This window comes from Apis florea, unplaced genomic scaffold (assembly GCF_048593485.1).
Source record: "Apis florea isolate Af1SG1 unplaced genomic scaffold, ASM4859348v1 contig_3367_pilon, whole genome shotgun sequence".
Taxonomy (NCBI): domain Eukaryota; kingdom Metazoa; phylum Arthropoda; class Insecta; order Hymenoptera; family Apidae; genus Apis; species Apis florea.
The window spans coordinates 2,858,989-2,876,822 of record NW_028256746.1 but is presented as its reverse complement, the minus strand read 5'-3'; the positions used below and the strand labels follow the sequence as shown (position 1 = coordinate 2,876,822).

The window sequence follows — 17,834 nt, the reverse complement described above, 5'->3', positions numbered from 1 at the left end:
TAATTATTCATTCGTTCAATTAAAATACACCCGGTATAATCCGTTAATTATCTTCTTTTGATATTCAAATTTGACCGCAAATTTAATCCAACACGCCATCTCCATTGTTATATTTCTCATTATCGATACAAGCTAAAAAAAAAAAAAAAAAGAAGGAAAAAAGTTTTAATTACTCGAAATTAGGTAGGACACCGTCATCCCATCATCCTGAAGGAGTCCTGATCAAGAAGATAATCTGTGTAATTTCTTCTGGTTTTTGATACAATGGTAAAAAAAAAAAAAAAATCTGTTTATCGTTTCAATTGTGACGATTATAATTAAATCGATGACGAATACGAGTATTTGTCAAGTGAAAATTAAAAAAGAAAAGAAAAAGGGAAGAAGATTTTAAGCATCATTTTTAAATATGACTTCGTCTAACTTCATCCATACTACGTTTATCCTTGAAATCGTCCGAGTTCCAAGAAAGAAAATTGTGTGGGCACAATTGTCATTGCCCCTTAATTGGCAAGAAGCGAAAATAAATATTGATATTGGAGAATTGATATTGGAGATGGCTCTCTTCTGGGAGGAATTAATAAACATTAGCCAAGATTTAATGCATTATTACAAATCGATCTTTCTTCGACCAAATATTGACACTCTCTCGATCCGAGAACTAAAATTGGAAATCGCCACTGTGTTCTTCGTACCTGTTTGCCATTGATAAATCCTTGGTGAATGGCCATTCAGATATCGACCACTTCCATTCCCGATAAATTCCTCTTGATTAATCGTTTTTCAACTCGGCTCCACTCTCCTATAATTAAGATAATGAAATACCGGATAAAAATTTATCATAAATAAAGGGAACGATTGTTGGCTGCAAAGCGCGAGCAACGCTCGTTCAAATTTTTTCCAACAGTAAATACGGAAATATGGAAAATTTTGATTTTTGAATTCGTTCGAACTCATTTTTTTTTCACTCGTTTACGAGTTGTTTAAACAGTTTGAGGAGTTAAAGCGAGCAATTAGCGCCAATATTTTATTCCAATCGAATGTAATTTTTTTCGATCTTTATTCGATCCAGTTTGATCGTTCTACTTTATTACCTTCGTTCTTTCGCGCAACCGATGATTTCCGGCCCAGTTTCCGCCTCGAGGATTCCTCGAGATTCGAAAAGTCGATTTTCCCCTCACTAATTTTCCTGCCTCTTTGCGGCTTCCTCTTCCCCCACCGCCGTGATCGATGCACAACCGTGTTTCCATCTATATCCATCAAACATTCGTATATCATATAACGAGAGTGAAACGAAGGAAAAAGTCCGATTGGATATCTTTCTTACCTTTTTACATTTTTAATCGAGAAAAGGGAGAAAAGAAAAAAATTTGTGAAAGAGCGAATTTCGAAATAAATAGTAAATAAAAAATACCTTTTAAAATTGAGAAGAGGCGATGGTGCAGATCCGCAGAAGAAATTTACATGAAACAACAACAATAATAACTAATAATAATAATAATAATAATTCAAAATATTCGAAGCTTTTTCAAAAAAAAAAAAAAAAATCGAGAAATTGTAATTAACCGCACGAAGATGGATGGCAAGAGAAGAAGTGAATAATAAAGAGAATAGAAAGATTGACAGCTACAGTGATTGTCTTTAATACCAACATAATAACGAACAGAATTCAGAGCACCAGTAACGGTGAAATTTTAACTCTCGCAGTCATCCACTTCCCTCCCAAGCAAATTAATCCCGAAGTGTTCTCGAGCTAATTAATTAATCGATTAATTTACGCGCAAATACAGTTTACTTCAAGTTTGAACCGATCGATTAATCAATTTGCCGACTCTACTGCACTCGCTCTCGTATTCAAGGTTAATTGTACGGGCACGTATACAAATAGACACGCGGGACACGTGCTCACGCGGCACAACAACTCGTCAAACGCGTCTGTGTAAATTTACGAATGAACGAATAATTAGAATAATTTTACAAAATTTTACGTATGTACGCGTGACTTTTTTTTTTTTTTAACTTTAAACTTTCGCGTTGAGTAAATATTTTGCATCTAAATCTAATTTAAATCTTCTTTGAGACGAGAGTTTCTTCTCCTCCCTTCCCAGAAACAACATTCGGTTTACCTTAAGTTAAAAATCGAACTTGTTCCCTTTTTCCAAGAATTTTAATTTTAATCTCGTAAAATTTCACGCGTGGATATGGATGCATCGTTATTATCATCTCACGAGAGAAGGCACATTTGTTTACAGCGAAGGAATCTTCAAAAAAATTCAAAACGAAAAAAAAAAAAAAAAAAAAGAAGAAAGTTTCTATCAACTTCTACCACGAATATGAATTTTTTATTATTATAAATCGTATCTTTATCAACAAATTGGGACTAATAACAATTATTCTACAAAATTATCTCACGAACATTCAATCTTTTCCTTTTCCCCATGAAACGATCGAACAACAAAATTCTTGAACGTCGAGAAACTTCATCGATGATCGAACTTGTCGAATCATGACAGTCTTTATTTAATTCTCTTACATACTTCTTTATACGCGCGCGCGCACACTCACACACACACATATATATATATAATTTCGACATTCGTCGATCGTACGTATATTAAGAAGATAAATCATCTCGTCAAAATTATGCGACGCAAGATACAATTCTCTCAACGTCGGAAATAACGTTGTTGTGACAAAGATTAAAAAAAAAAAAAAAAAAGAAAGAAAGAAAGAAAGAAAATAAACTTTTAACCAGATCTAACTTCTTCTTCGAATCGCTCGAGAAACGACGTAAGACAGATATATATTTCATCCGGTTTCGAACCATTTCGAATCGTGTTGTGCAATCGTAGAGGCAGAGTAAAACGAGCCGTCTCTCGAAATCTCCTCCGGCCGGGGCAAGCTTTCTCATCTCGAAAACGAAGCGCACCGATAAATTGTTCAATTACTGCTCGAGGTTTCCACGCGTAAGTCACCACTCTGGAACGTTATTAAGACATTAAAGCAGCCGCTTCGTACGAGAACACGTATCGATCTCGCGATCCTCTCTCTGACCGATGAGCGCGTAATTCTACGTCAAGTAAAAAAAAAAAAAAAAAAATTGAACTACGCTAACGTAGAATTACGAGAATTGAAATGTTTCGAAAAGAAAGTTGTTCGATCGTTAAAATATTCAAAAAAAGAAAAACGATTAATAATTATTGTCACAGAATGATAAAATTTTCGAAATGGCTCGCGTCATTTGTTCCGATATTCTATCTATATATATATATACGTAACGCAGCAACCTTTGTCGATTCTTGTTCCTCGACCAAATTGTCCCTCCAGGCACTATAAAAAAAAAAAAGAAAAAAAACTACCCTAAGAACTTCACTCTCCCCCTCCAAATTATCAAGGAACGAATCAGAATTCGACCTAGCATTTCTCCCACTCGAAGAAATTCCTGTCTCGAACGAAATCTTCACGAATTCACACGTTGTTTCGATCCCCAGGCACACGCGACGCACGCACACACGCCGTCCTCTCGTCGAGGGAGTGCGGATCCACTCCCCCCCTCCTCCTCCTAGGAGAGTATCCATAAATCGACGGATATATCGGGATATATACAAATCGGATAAAACACGAACGACGCGGAAATCCTCGGTTGAATTCTCGTTCGTTACTTCGATTCGCATCCCCCTTCGAGGAAGGGAGGAGAGGTGGTTCTCCTAGGCGGAAACCGCCTCAAGGCTTCCTCTCGTTCGCGGTCTCCTCGAGGTCTGGGTCCTCGTTGATGATGGAAATGTCTCGAATCGAGGGTCTGCGCGCCTTCCAGCCCTCGGGCGGCGCGACAGGCGCCGTGGTTTTGGTGAGAAGCTTCGGCCCGGAGAGGGTGATCATGATGGCGCCGGCTGGGGCGGTGAGCAAGATGGAGAGGACGCATATGGTCATCACAGTCTCGGCGTAGTACACCTGCAAAGGGTCGTTGGGGTCGACCTTGTCGAGGGCTGTGGGCGCGAGGGCGGCTTGGACGGTGGCCTTCGCCATCCAGGAAAGGGCGATGAATATTTTCTCCTTGAGGTTCAAGTTGGAACCTACGCCGACCAGGATGGTGGCCACCACGCGGATCACTATGCCGGCGAGAAGGCAGCTCACGCCCAGATACACCGTCTTCCCCTCCAATTCGTCGATCTTGATCTGGGCGCCCGTCACGCCGAACAGGATCGGCTCGAATATCATCCAGAAGATCTCGAACGCTGTCGCCACTGGATTCTGGAAACAATGGAACAAGTTTTGGTTAATTTTCATTAATGATTTCACACGATTCTCATCTCTCAAGTATTTTTGTGCTCGCGAAAGTGTGCTCGGGGATCAGAGGAGAAGCCTCTGTCTTTCCAACGACGTTTAATCTGGATTACATCGAGGGAATTTCGAAAACTCGCGATCGCTCCACGTTGTTCGATCGACGATACTGCCGTTTGTTTCCAAGCAAATGCAAGCTACGCGAACAGCTCGCCAGGGACTAATCCTCTTATGCGATAGTATTGCTACGTAAGGATGACACGATCTAAGCGGTTTTCCATCGTATCGTGAAAAATAGGAAGCGAGACAAAATTTCGGAATGGAACTTCAAACGGAGTGTCCTTTTTTTCAAAGGAATATCCTAATGTTCCGATAGTCGTCCTCCATTCGGCGTATAATCGCGGAAAATAATCTCGTTTCATCAACAATTATAACCGGTTAATAATTTAAATTTGTCTTTACGAAACGTATATTGAATGAATCGATTCCCAGAGATCGAAACAAAATTTGATTTACAAAAACATCGAATAATTAACATTTAATTATGTTTAAGTTATAAATAATTTATGTTTAAACGCGAGATGATGGCAGCGTAAGAGTGATCTGGTTCCCTTTCTCTAACGCAAACTTCAATTCTTTTCACTTAATAAATAACCTTCAATCGGACATTTTTGTGCACCAACTTTTCCCTTTTCGGAATCGATTCTTTCCAAAAACATATTTTACAAATAAATCAACACAAAAACCGGTAACGCAACATACGCGTCATGGAGATTTCCTATCCTAAGGCAGTTGACGCGTACAATCGCGTCGTGAACTTTTTCAAGTAACAAAGCGAAACAATTTTTTTCATATGCTTTTGCATTTCTTCCACGTGCTTCAACTTTACAAGTACAGCCATTTTCGATCTTCACTTATGGAAAATCAGAAATTCGATATTTGTCCGAAATATTTTCCTTGTATTTTTTTACTCACGGAAAATTCGATTTTTGTTTCAAATGATATATAGAAGCAGAAATTTCCAACAATCGATATACGTCTACAAATCTATCTTTTCACAAGCTATTTCGATCTCTACTTATTGGAAAATCAGAAATTCGATATTTGTCCGAAATATGTTCGTTGTATTTTTTTACTCATGGAAAATGGGAAAATGAAAAATTCGATTTTTTATTTTGTCTCGAATATGTTAATATCCTGCAGAAACAAAATTTCCAACAATCGATGTACGTCTACGTACTATCTTTTCAACTTTATAAGTAAATACAACCATTTTTGATTTTGTTGCATTTTTTTACTTATGGAAAATCAAAGATTCGATTTTTGTTTCAAATAATATACGTTAATATGTACTATAGAGGCAGAAATTTCCAACAATCGATGTACAAATCTACAAATCTATCTTTTCACAAGGCATTTTCGATCTCCACTTATGGAAAATCAGAAATTCGTTCGTATTTGTTATGAAACACGTTAATTCTGCCATCCGTAGTGGCAGAAATTTCCAACGATCGACGTACGTCATCGTTTTCCACCGGAAAGATATTTAATGCAAAGGAATTATTTATAATCGTTCCAACGATTCCCGACGAGGCTTTAAAGGCGACAGCATCGCGTTTGTTGCCGGTATTAATGTTGTTGATTTACAACGGCGAGGATCGTTAAGTCGAGGTTATTAAGTGGCGCAATATCCAACGCGAAAATATTAACGATATTGACGATCTTTCACGACAGACGATGAATAATAAGAATAATTCGTTGCTTACGAACGAGCTAATCGTATTTTTCCGACGGCGTAGAGAGAGGGATTCACGATGGATGGATTCGAGAAACCGTCGAGGATTCCCTCCCAAGAAAATGTAACGCGAAACTTTGATTATCGACGCTCTCGGCTTACCGGCCATACATCCTCGTCCTTTTAATTTTGTGGCGAGAGAATTTTAAGATTCTCGTTAGCAATCCCTGAGACGTGACAAAGAATTCGATCGAGAGTGTCTTCGTTTACTTTCTTAATTGAAGAGCGAGAGATAAATTATTCTCGAATGAAATACGGCGAGATAAAAGTTTATCGAGCAACGATTAAATCGCTTTCGATTTCGAAAATTTTGAATTAAAATTAAAAAATGTTAGCCCGCCGATCACGACGAAATTATACTTATATTTAGATTTTCTTAGCAATTCTTCCCTCCAATATAAATTTCGTTCGAATTAAATTTCGAAGGTCTCGAAACACGTCCTATTTAGGTAAAAGAAACTTTCAACCTTGACCCCCAACTTTACATTCTCAGCCTATGAAATCAATGTAATTCAGAAACTCTGATTATTACACGGCCATCGGAAAACTCTCGAGGAAACTCGTTGATGCAATCGTCCGATATTTCAATATTCGCATTTGCATAAAATAACAAAACAATTCCATCGCGAAAGAGTCACCGTGCAATTATCGATTCGATATTCATTCCAACCAATGTAACCGAGAATTCGAGAAAATTTTGATTCGGCGAATCATCACCGAAAACGGCTTCCTCCTTTCGAGGATAAACTCGAAAAAAAGAAAAGTGAACCGTGTCAGAACTTATTCAGCAAAAGTAACGCGACGCCACCTCTGAAAGCCGTTCCACAATTTCCAAACGTTTCTCGAAGATGATCTTCGCAAAAATACCGTTCAATGCAAAGCAAATATAACGATAAGAATATTTAGAAAAAGGAAAACCAATAATTAGATAAATTTTAATGTGAGTTGTTATGCAAAGAAGAAGTTATACAAGACATTCGAAGAATATCCTTCGATTTTTTAACGTGTTGTCAAAAAATTATTAAGCTAACTTCGAACCCAGTATAAACTATGAAACCAGAAATTAAACAAAAATTCGTTCAATAAATTATATTAATAATTCTTATTAACTTCTTAACGAACACAACTCGATGACTTTGACATATTCAAAAAAAGAAAGCATCAAGATCTACTCTATCTTTAATATTGATTCTATCTCTTTTCCTTCCTCTTTCCCTCCTTCTTTTTTACTCCACTATTATCCCAATTTCTTTTCGCGAAAAATCACCCTAATAATTTTTTTAACCCCCACCATCAACTGTGTACACAATGTGCAAACTCGAGATAACAATCGAGAAACGAAGGAGCGATTCTGTCGCATAATCGAGCGCACAATTCGTCCGATCGGTCGATCTCACCGTATAATTGAATTGCATCGGCCGTGCATGCATTAATTAACGCGGTCTGATCGAATAAGTTAATTAGAGGTTCTTTTCATTTCCCGAATCGGCCGAGTTTCTTTATTCCCGCGCCTTCTCGTCTCCTCCTTTCTCACCTGCTTCCCCCTTTTACTTTCACCTCTACTCTCTCTCTCTCTCTCTCTCCTCCGTCTTACCAGCTTCCACCACTTGGACGAGAGGCTTTCAACGCGAACCTGTAACCAGAGCAACCCTCGGCATTTCGCATAATTAATGAAATCGATCGTCGTTCGAGGAAGGCGAACTTCATTATATAACCTCCGCTAGTTAATTACCAACCCCTGTCGTTTTGTCGATCGAGCGCCGCCGTTTCGTCCCTCCTTTCTTCAGTTTAGAATTGCCGATAGAGATCGTTGCTTCGTTGTAGGGAGGAAAAATCGATCACTCGTTGGAAAGGAACTAAAATTTGTGGATAGATACGCGTCATTCCACAAATATTTTTCCTTTCGAATGTACACTTTCAACGTTTCTTGTCGGAATCTTCCTTCTAATTTGAATATATTCTTCTGTCACGATTCTGTCATTTCGTTGCATCATCTTCTTGCATTTATTCATTCGATATCCTTCCTAATATCGAGTCTCGTCAACGGAAAGCTAATTTTTCTCATATTTTATTCCCGCTGGTATTATTTTCTCGGATGATATTATTAGTTTATCGGTTTCCCTTCGTTCTTTTTCTCGTCTGATAATGGATGATAATATCGGTACGGATGGCAATCGTGGTGGTAGCCGGTTAATAAGAATTTTATTAGCGCAAAGATTTTTCTCGTTCCCCGTAATTAAAACTATATTTCGCTTCGAGTCGAGAAAATGAACATCGATATCAACGAGAAGCAATCCAGTCTTTTGTCGTCGCACTAACGATTAATCGTAGAATTTTTAATTTTTAATAATAAAACGCGTGCACGGAAAAACTTCTCTTCCTATCGTATTTATTTCCATACAAATGAAATCGAACTCTTTGAAATCTGTCGAATTTGAAATATGACCAATGTATACTATAAAACTGAATACAAACTTCCAATATTTAAACGAAAAGTCACGAGATTCGATCCGTAAAGATATCGAATGTAAGTTTCGTCACGAAGAGTATGTACTTCGATGCCATATTTTGACCAATTTGGAGGTTATCCTCTCCAACGTTTCGCGCCATCTGTCGTTAAGTCTCGAAATCACGTATCCTCGAACGAGCACAACCTTGACACGCTTCACAGACTTATCCATCGCGCAGGCGGATCCAAAAGCTTCGTCAAACTCGAAAGCCAAACCATCCATCCCCCTAACTACCCTCGAGTCTAGCAGCAGCTACTCGCTCACCCACGATTTCCTCTTTGCTCGGCCAAAGAGAGGCACAGGGTAAATCTCTTTGCTTCCTCAACGAAAGCAAACCTTGTTGCCCTGTGTGAATTTAAACTAAGGAATCGAGGGGGATGTTTCTAAGTTGTAAACGGTTCCACCGATCGTTTCTTCGCCATTCTTCGCCCGGTTTTCGCCGGATGGCCACGATACTTTTACCAGGCAAACGGACGCTTTTTGTTTCACTACCGATTCCAATGTTCCCCTTCACGAGTCCTTCTCCCGTCAGTTTAATGCTGGAGGTTGGAAACGAGGTTGAAAGAGCAATCCTTATATCATTCACAAGAAACGAAGAAAATTTATTCGAGAGAATTTTAATAAGTCTCTTCGCAGTTTAGTTTAGGATAGAAAATTTTAAAAAGTTCATCTTTGTTGCGAATCACGATTTATTTGATCGAATTGATTTATGAATTGGTGGGGTATTAATGGAGTATAAAAAGGGATGAGATGATCCATCTGCTTCATTGTTAGTATTAAAAATTAAATTTTCTTTATGCGGTAGTACTTCTCGCTTCTGTTAAAACTAGAATGTGAAATTATATTCATCGCGAATTTTACTACGTGGATTCTTCGCCTCTCGTTATTACACCAAGAGTATTGAAATTAAAATTAAAATTTTAAATTTATCCAAATTTTAATTCCTGATCCTTTACGTACAATCAAATCGACTAGCGACTTAAAAAAAAAAAAAAAAAAAAAGGAAGAAAGATATTAAAAATTCCAAAAATCACGTGGCCACACGACTATTTTCCTCCTCCAAGAAAATATCGCGTTACACGTACTCATTTCACACGAAAATGCGAAATTTTTCAAACCTCTTACCTCGACACGGAAATTCCGAAAAACGAACAATTTCCCTCTCGCATTTTTTTAAAGTCGACTTTCGAGTCGAGGCGCGATCGCCTTTCACCGCTTCCCAACTTTTTCCCTCTTCTCCCCTCCCCTTCCCCCCCTCTTTCATTGTTTCCACGACCGCGACAAAGTCGAAACCATTTGCCCTCTCATCAGGATTCGACAGGATGAGAGCATCTCTCGTTCGAAATTCTAATCCTTTGATCCAACCTCTAATTAAATCCTGGTGGCTCTCCGATTCTCGCTTCCTCCCCGCTCCGATTAACGCGCGAAAATATTAAAACTGAAGTGAAAACAAAAAAAAAAGGAAAAAAAAAAAATGATGAAAAATTTCCAGGCAGATATATTTTTTTTTTTTTTTTTTTTGATTTCTTTTAACTCGAGCCTTTTAGTTTGAAACTCGCTTGGCCAGGAGAATTTCTGCGTACGTACGAGATAGTTTCGTGGTGGACGCGTGTTAAGGGATGCTCCATCCAGTCCGGATGGATAAATTCAAAGAGAATCAGGGTGAGGAGAAAATTCATAAATTCAGGAATTTAGACAGATATATCGATCATAGAGTATTGTATAAAGATGTATCGGGTCAGAGGCTTATTGATTCATCAAGTTGCACGAACAATTGCAAAAAGTTAGACGAAGACTCGATAAAAATCGACATTTTATTGTATTAACTCTTACGTTTACTTCCACGTGTTCTTGGAAGAACGCATTTAACGTCTTGCATTATGCACTGCGAGCGCAAATAACGAATTCGTATTATTGATTACTTATATCCGTGTACAAGGACAAAGATTAAAAAAAAAAAGAAAACTGAGACGAAATAAAATACAGTTGGAGAGATTCGAGAAATTTTCGGCCTTCTCTTTTTCAATCCGTGATTTTCGATTGACAAATAGGCGATTAGTTGGGTTGGAATATTTGCGTAAATGGTTCAACTTCACCGCCGACGTGGATTAAACTTGGGCCACGATATCGAGCGGAAAATTGAGTCCCCGTGAAATGACGGGGATTTGCTTATTCCATACGCCCGGTAAACATCCACCGCCCGCTATTCTCAGTTCTGATAGCTTCGAGTGACATCGCGCATCGAGTGAAACCGCTTCTAGCTAATCACGCTCTGATCGAATCCCGCGTCGCATCCTGTTGATTAATTTTAACCTCGATCCTGCCTTGCGTCTCGTGGAACGTTATTAATTATCATTGGAGAGCGAGAGAGAGAGAGAGAGAGAGAGAGAGAGAGAGATATCTTCTCTCTCTGTGCTTTTCATATTTACACGAGATCTATGAGAAATATGGTAATGTAATAAATTGGTAATTGGCGTATTTTTTTCGAAAAAGAAACGAGAAAAGTGAATTTACGAATTTTTATAAGATATATAAATATTAAAATTGGATGTGTATAAATAAAAAAAAAGACAACTACGTTGCAAACGTTCTTTAATAATGATTTTCGCTTCTTTCGAAGATAAAATAAATGTAATATTAACACACTGCGAGACGAGAGAGTTTTTGATTATAATATCGAATAGAATAATGTAATTTTATTGCCAATAAATCTGTAAAAATGTAATTAATCAATCATTCCTTCGAATCAATAACAGTCGTAAAATATCAAGTTCATTCGCGTGTCGTCGGAGTAATTGAATTTGCTCATACAGTATGCAAAAATATGTGAGAATGTTTTTAAAAGGAAAACATTCGACGACGTTGATGATATTAAAATTTTCAAAATTGCTTTAAATAATAGCAATAGACAAGACTCGAACGTAGCTCTAAAAGTATACGATTATACCCAAACGAGATCTACAAATTATCAAAAGAAAAGAAAAAACAAACACTGTTAAAAATTTCCAAAATCGTTTTAAATAGATTCTAGAAAATATTTATCGAATGAATTCGAACGAAGGGTATCTTAAAAGAAATACACTTGCCAGCATTAATGACGTTAAAATTGGTTAAAATGGTAAACAAGCTTGGCAAGAGAGATACGTACGAAGATGATTACAAACCCCGCATCATAAAACACAAATTGAGCTCGTCTAACGAGACGAGGAATAAAACACAATTTTCCAATTGGCCAGCAACGAAACCTACACACACACACACACACACACACTCGATACTCGTCGAGTGGAGGAGAAATATCGTGGCCGGTGCATCAACTCGGGCACGATAAAACAAATTCATTCGTCCCACATCGGGCACGATGCTTGTTTACGACATCCCCGCGAAAATCGTGAACCCGTTAGCCGCCGCGAGCCACCTTTATCGGCCGAGATCCGTTCCCGTTTTATGGCGACGCGAGTTTTACGACAAGTTATACAAGTGGAAATTGAAAGCATCCAAGTTTGCAACGTTTATTCGCGGATTCCATTGTCGTAGTCGTCCATCGCGATCATCCTTCTTCTCGCGCCACCTTCGCTTCCAGCTTTCGATTGGAAATTTATTCATTGGAACGAAAGTAACATTGGATACTCGCCGCGTATTATCCAGTCGAGCATTTTATTAATTAAAATGCCAGCGATAATTCGGATTTAATTTCGCTTGTCGTGCCTGTGTCGTAGAATTTCCAAGAAGACGAAGGGATTTATTGGATATTGTTGTGCGTTGAGAAAAAGAGTATAGAGTTGTTTGCCTTTTTTGGAGACAAGTGGATTTTTGGATTTTATGCATTTTTTTAGAGACACTTTGGCGCGGTTGAGATATGAACGTGATCTTGAGACGACCATGCCAATCTTAATCAGCGTCATCCTACACTCGAGAAAATTTATCATATGGATCAGTTTTGCTGGAAACAACCGGCTCTCTGTGGGCGGCATCTAATTCTATGATTTTTTCTGAACATGTTGGACAATCTTTCGAGGACGATTCTTCAGCGTTTTTTTCTTTAAATTTCTCCTTTTCGAATTATTCGAACTAATTGAACAATCGAAAGAAAAACTTTAAACTTTTCGAACTTGGAACCAAGAGAAGAAAAACTATTATATATCATTACTATATATCATAATCCCAGGTTAGAATTAAACAAACAAATGGATCGATAAATTAAGTTTCGAGGAGAAGAACACGTTAATCTGAACTGCTTCTCGCAGTTAAAAACTTGTGAAAATTGGAAAATTTTTGCTGGGCCCGCTACTTTTTTCCCAAACGCAACACATGGAATTCGACCTCGCGATATTCCTTTATTCGCGATCATGTAACGGCCACCCTGCCGCGTGTTGATTTATTTAATTTAATTCCGCGCGATCCGCCCTCCCCCTCTATCGCGATCCTTTGCACCACGTCACCCTATAATCCCGCCTATATTGCGCCTATATTTCCCATCGTCGAAGGCGATCCCCCCCTCACCGATATCCATAAGCGATGGAAAATGCGGTCCAACATTTGCTTCTTCACCGATTTCGATCCATCGAATCGCGATACACTTTCGATATTACTTGTGGCGATAGTAGAGAAATTTTCAATCGATAGAAGAATATTAGAAGAATTTGCGAATCGCTTTTCATGATTTAACCAAAATTTGATTTGGGAGGAATATTTTCTTAGGGTGGATTTTTAATTATCGAGGCTGAATGTTGCGATACACCTCTAATATTATTACCTGTGGCGATAGTAGAGAAATTTTCAATCGATAGAAGAATATTAGAAGAATCACGAGTCGCTTTTCATGATTTAATGGAGAATTCGGTTTGGAAGGAATATTTTCTTAGGATGGATTTTTAATTTATCGAAACGAATTTTCAATCTATCGAGAATATTAGAAGAATTTGCGAATCACGAGTCGTTTTTCATCATTTAATCAGAATTTTATTTCGGGAGAATATTTTCTTAGGGTGGATTTTTAATTTATCGAAACGAGGCTGAATCGTATTGTCCCTCTAATATTATTACTCGTGGCGATAGTAGAGAAATTTTCAATCGATAGAAGAGTATTAAAAGAATTTGCGAATCACGGAGTGTCGCTTTTCATGATTTAACGAAGAATTCGATTTGAGCGGAATATTTCTTAGCGCGGATTTGTCGAATTTTATCGAAACGTGGATAAACAAAGATTTCGCGCGAATCATAATCGAAAAAGTAACGAATAAAAATAACGACTGGCCAATACTTGCGATACGCCATAAAACGTTGATCCGTGGAGCAATCCCCTCGTTTCGAAAACAAGGCAACGACGAATCGATATATTTTTTAAATTCGAATCCAAGGCAACCTTATCGCGGATCAATTTCGCGATCAAGGGATCAAAGATTGACAGGGCGTAGCAACGACCCGTGCATAAATGAAAATCGTATTTCGAGCTACGTGCCGAGCCTTCGACTCGAAGGATTTATGGGAGTCGAACCGCGGGAAATATTAACACGTTCGCCGTTATTGGAGGGAGGGGGGGTTGACCAATGGCGGATTTTTCCTTCGAACGTTCACGATAAGCGGCTGCGTGCTTTCAGCCTTACACCACCAGGTTTATTGAAAAATAAAACTGGTGAAAATTGGAATTCGTAGACGCGATATCGATAGCTTCTCGATGATACTGAACGAAATGTTAGGTTATGAAAGTATTGTTGGTTGGTTTGATTGATTCGATTCGGTGGATTCGATTTATGTTCCCAATTCGTTTCGAGTTTATTAAAAAATTCGTGTCTTATGCAAAACAGAACGAAGAGAGATGTTATCAAGAGAAGGTTAAATGTATGCAACCTAACCTTCGAGTCGTTGAAATATTAAGATTTATGAAAATTAATATTCGAGGGAAATTATTAGGGGAGGGGGGGGGGGAGGTTAGGTTAATTGCTAGTTGGACGTGTTTTCTTTGAATCGGCGAGTTTATTAAAAAGTAAAATTTATGAAAATCGTTCGAGTCGAAAAAACACGAACGAAGAGAAAAATTATTGGCGGGGGTGGGGATTAGATGTATGCTTTCAACGCCTTTTGAATCACGGTACGCTGGATTTATCGGAAGTAAAATTTATGAAACTACAGCGTGATTGTAAACTTCAATGCATTTTTCGTTTCTCCGTGAAATAAAGTAGGAGATGAATTTATCAAAGACTCGGGTTTCAATGGAATGATTCCATTGAATCCCATTAAATTTACGGTATTAATTACATCGACAGGGAAGAAGGAAATGGCACGCATTTGTGAAAAACGTGTATCGGCATAGGATGTTTTGGCATTATTTATCTTACAATTTAAGCTCTATCATAAGGTCTACGAAGTCTGGTTTACGATCCAAATAGCGTACCGTTTCCATAAATTATCGGGGGAAACAAGAGAGAAGATTTCGACGACTTTGTTCATTTGTTCTATTGAATTGAATTGTCTATCAGAATTGTCGAACTAGAAAGAAATCGTAATTGATTTTAATCAGACGTAGCGCAGACGATAAAAATTAAATCAACTTGGTTCGTTACATCGATGATAAAAGAAAATCCAAAATCTAAATTTTCCGCAATTACGAGTTCCAATTAAAGTCAAATCTTTGCGAAATGAATTTATCGAGCTTAATTAATCAACGATCGATCACCCTTCTCTTTCTCCTTCGCTAATTTGAAATTAAACATTTAAAATTAATCATTGGAAATATAGTATTGTAGAATCCAATCTCCCTCCTCGATGCAACAATCGAATCGAACCAGGATAATCATTTTGATTAATCGATTCATCGAAATAATAAAAGCAGAGAGAATATTCCATAAAATGCATTTAATTAACGATCAGAATAAACATCCACAAAAATGTTAATTCATCCTAATATACTGTTCTTCTTTATTCCTCTTTCTACTTTGCACAACTTTCGAATTAGGATTACAAATAATCGAAAATATAATAAAAATACAGATCGTATAAAATATAGAAAATAAACACGGATATACTATTTCTTTTAATTGAAGAGATATTTCGTTATCGTGTGTTAAACGGAACAACGACACGATACAATAGGCGAGAAAGACAAAGGGCAGTTCTCTAAGTCGCTTTGCTCTTCTTGTGTTCAAGTTCCAAGCCAAGATTGGAACGCACAATGCTGACTTAAGCTGCGATTCAAGTTATACCAGTTATCCTTAAATTAATCGGTTTGCGCCTCCTCTGCGTTTACGAACACATTGTGTTCTCGAGATCCGAATTAATATTTGGCTCGATCTTAATTCTTTTAATAATAAGTTTTGTTCGAAAAATTTTTCTTTCTCTCTCTTTTCACCAAGTCAATAACATCGCGGTCGATATTTACGTTTATTATATAAATTCACCTGTATAGCGTGATCGTTATAAATTGAAAAATGTGACCAGGGACATTTTACGTTCATAAATCAGTGTCAGCCTCTGGATATTACATTATCCAGAAAAATTGTATTCTACGAGATTGCAAGTCGATTATAGGTGCATCCTCGAAACAAAAAAGTTTTTCACCAACAGAGTTTCGTATCGTCATAATAAAATTTCACGTTCAATTTTTTCTTTTTTCCCCCCTCTTAGATACGATATCCGAACGCGTTTCCAAATTCGATTTTCGATGCTCTTCCACTTTTTAAATACAATTACGCTGTATAGAAACAATTATTAATCAAATATTGTAAATTACTCTCGTAATTTTTTCCACGGAATATCGATGATTTATTTTATTTGATATCGTTGAAAAAAGAAGGAATGGTAATCACGAAAGTAAACGAAACACTGTTGTTCTATTTACCAGGAGGAAAATGATTTTAACAATTAATCGACAAACCTGTACGGTAGGATACCTTTTGTTCGATCGGCAATTGCGTGAAATACGGATAGAAATTGACTAATATCGGGACAATAGGACGTTAACTACCGGCGGATGAAACAACAAAAGCTTTTCGTCAATCGAACTAAATATAACGAAACGTTGGTAATTAATGTCGGGCAAACAACGTGCAAAATTTAAAAATTCGAAATACCTTCGGAATATTCGATATTTTGAACAGACAATTGGATACATTTCAATTAATTTTATTATCTCTATGACGTATCTTTGTTTTTTCGAAGATAATTAAGAATGTGAAATTAATCATCAACACGGAAGAAAATCACTTCTAAAAATTTTCGAGGATCTTCGTAAGTGAAGCGTGTGTTTTGAAATGAATTTACGAACTTTGTTGTCGGATCTTCGATATTTTTATATACTTATTCCGTCCATCTTTACAATCTTTGCCATTTTTACTTTATTTTTTCCTATAAGTTTAATCCAATTCAATTTTTTTCTCTCACGAATCAAACTAATATTCGTTAACAAAACAATTTTCGTTAATACTCGAAACAAGAATAGAATTCTATTTAATTACATCCTTATTTCCGGGATAATTCATTTATATGAATATCTTTACGATAAAAAGTTGATTCACACTAAAATCTGGTGAATATTTGTGAATATTTTGTAACAACGATATTTCGATAATACATGGAAAATACCATTCGCAAAGAGAAAAAGTGCGGACAAATTTTAAAACATCGTTCAATTTCCAACTCACGACTCGCGTCAATCACACGAACGATCGATCTTTCTTATTCGAGTCGATCGATCGTATCGATGATTATTTTCGACGCGGTGGCTGCTCGCCGTCCACGTCGTAATCGTTCGAAACGTATTACGAGGTATCGGTCACGATGCACCGCATAATATCTGGCCACGAGTCGCGTCACGAAGGGTACGTGTCGGCTCGTCGACATACCGACGGCTACGTGTGCTGGAGCTCGAACGTCGCCTTGAATATTTCACCAACCTCGAGGAATTATTGCCACCAACGTCACTTTTTCCCAATCGTTTTAAAAATCCCTTTTCAAAGCGCACGTTGTCTAAGGTTCGTACGAGATAGGCTCGTAGATTGATCTCGTTAATTGAAATTGATCGTTGAAGGTTTTCGCTAACAACACGACGTACATTTTGTGCGATTCGATATTTTAAATATAACTTGGATACATTTCGATTAATTCTGTTATCTCTGCGACCTGTATCTCTTCGTTTCTTCGAAATAAACAATCGACACCTTTCGACGAAATCATTTTTAAAATTGTTATCTTCGTAAGAGAAACTGTGCGCTTCGAAGATAATTTATATCGAAATCGTTAAACGATATATTTTT

The 17,834-nt window shown here is 37.4% G+C and overlaps 2 protein-coding genes across 4 annotated transcripts in view; both read right to left on the bottom strand.

Annotated features, from left to right (window-relative positions):
* LOC147657017 (uncharacterized) overlaps positions 1 to 17,834 on the bottom strand; it is a 94,902-nt gene that overhangs the window by 6,708 nt on the left and 70,360 nt on the right. The window contains exons 2-3 of the mRNA XM_086911951.1: positions 1,092 to 1,247; positions 693 to 799 (exon numbers count right to left, since the gene is read on the bottom strand). Coding sequence (XP_086768077.1) covers positions 770 to 799; positions 1,092 to 1,247 — 186 coding nt within the window. The 3' untranslated portion in view covers positions 693 to 769. The remainder of the gene's footprint in view (positions 1 to 692; positions 800 to 1,091; positions 1,248 to 17,834) is intronic.
* Nha1 (Na[+]/H[+] hydrogen antiporter 1) overlaps positions 1,617 to 17,834 on the bottom strand; it is a 117,297-nt gene continuing 101,079 nt past the window's right edge. For all 3 annotated transcript variants that reach the window (XM_012489178.3, XM_003695475.4, XM_012489177.3), the window contains exon 6: positions 1,617 to 4,248. In XM_012489178.3, coding sequence (XP_012344632.1) covers positions 3,721 to 4,248 — 528 coding nt within the window. In that variant the 3' untranslated portion in view covers positions 1,617 to 3,720. The remainder of the gene's footprint in view (positions 4,249 to 17,834) is intronic.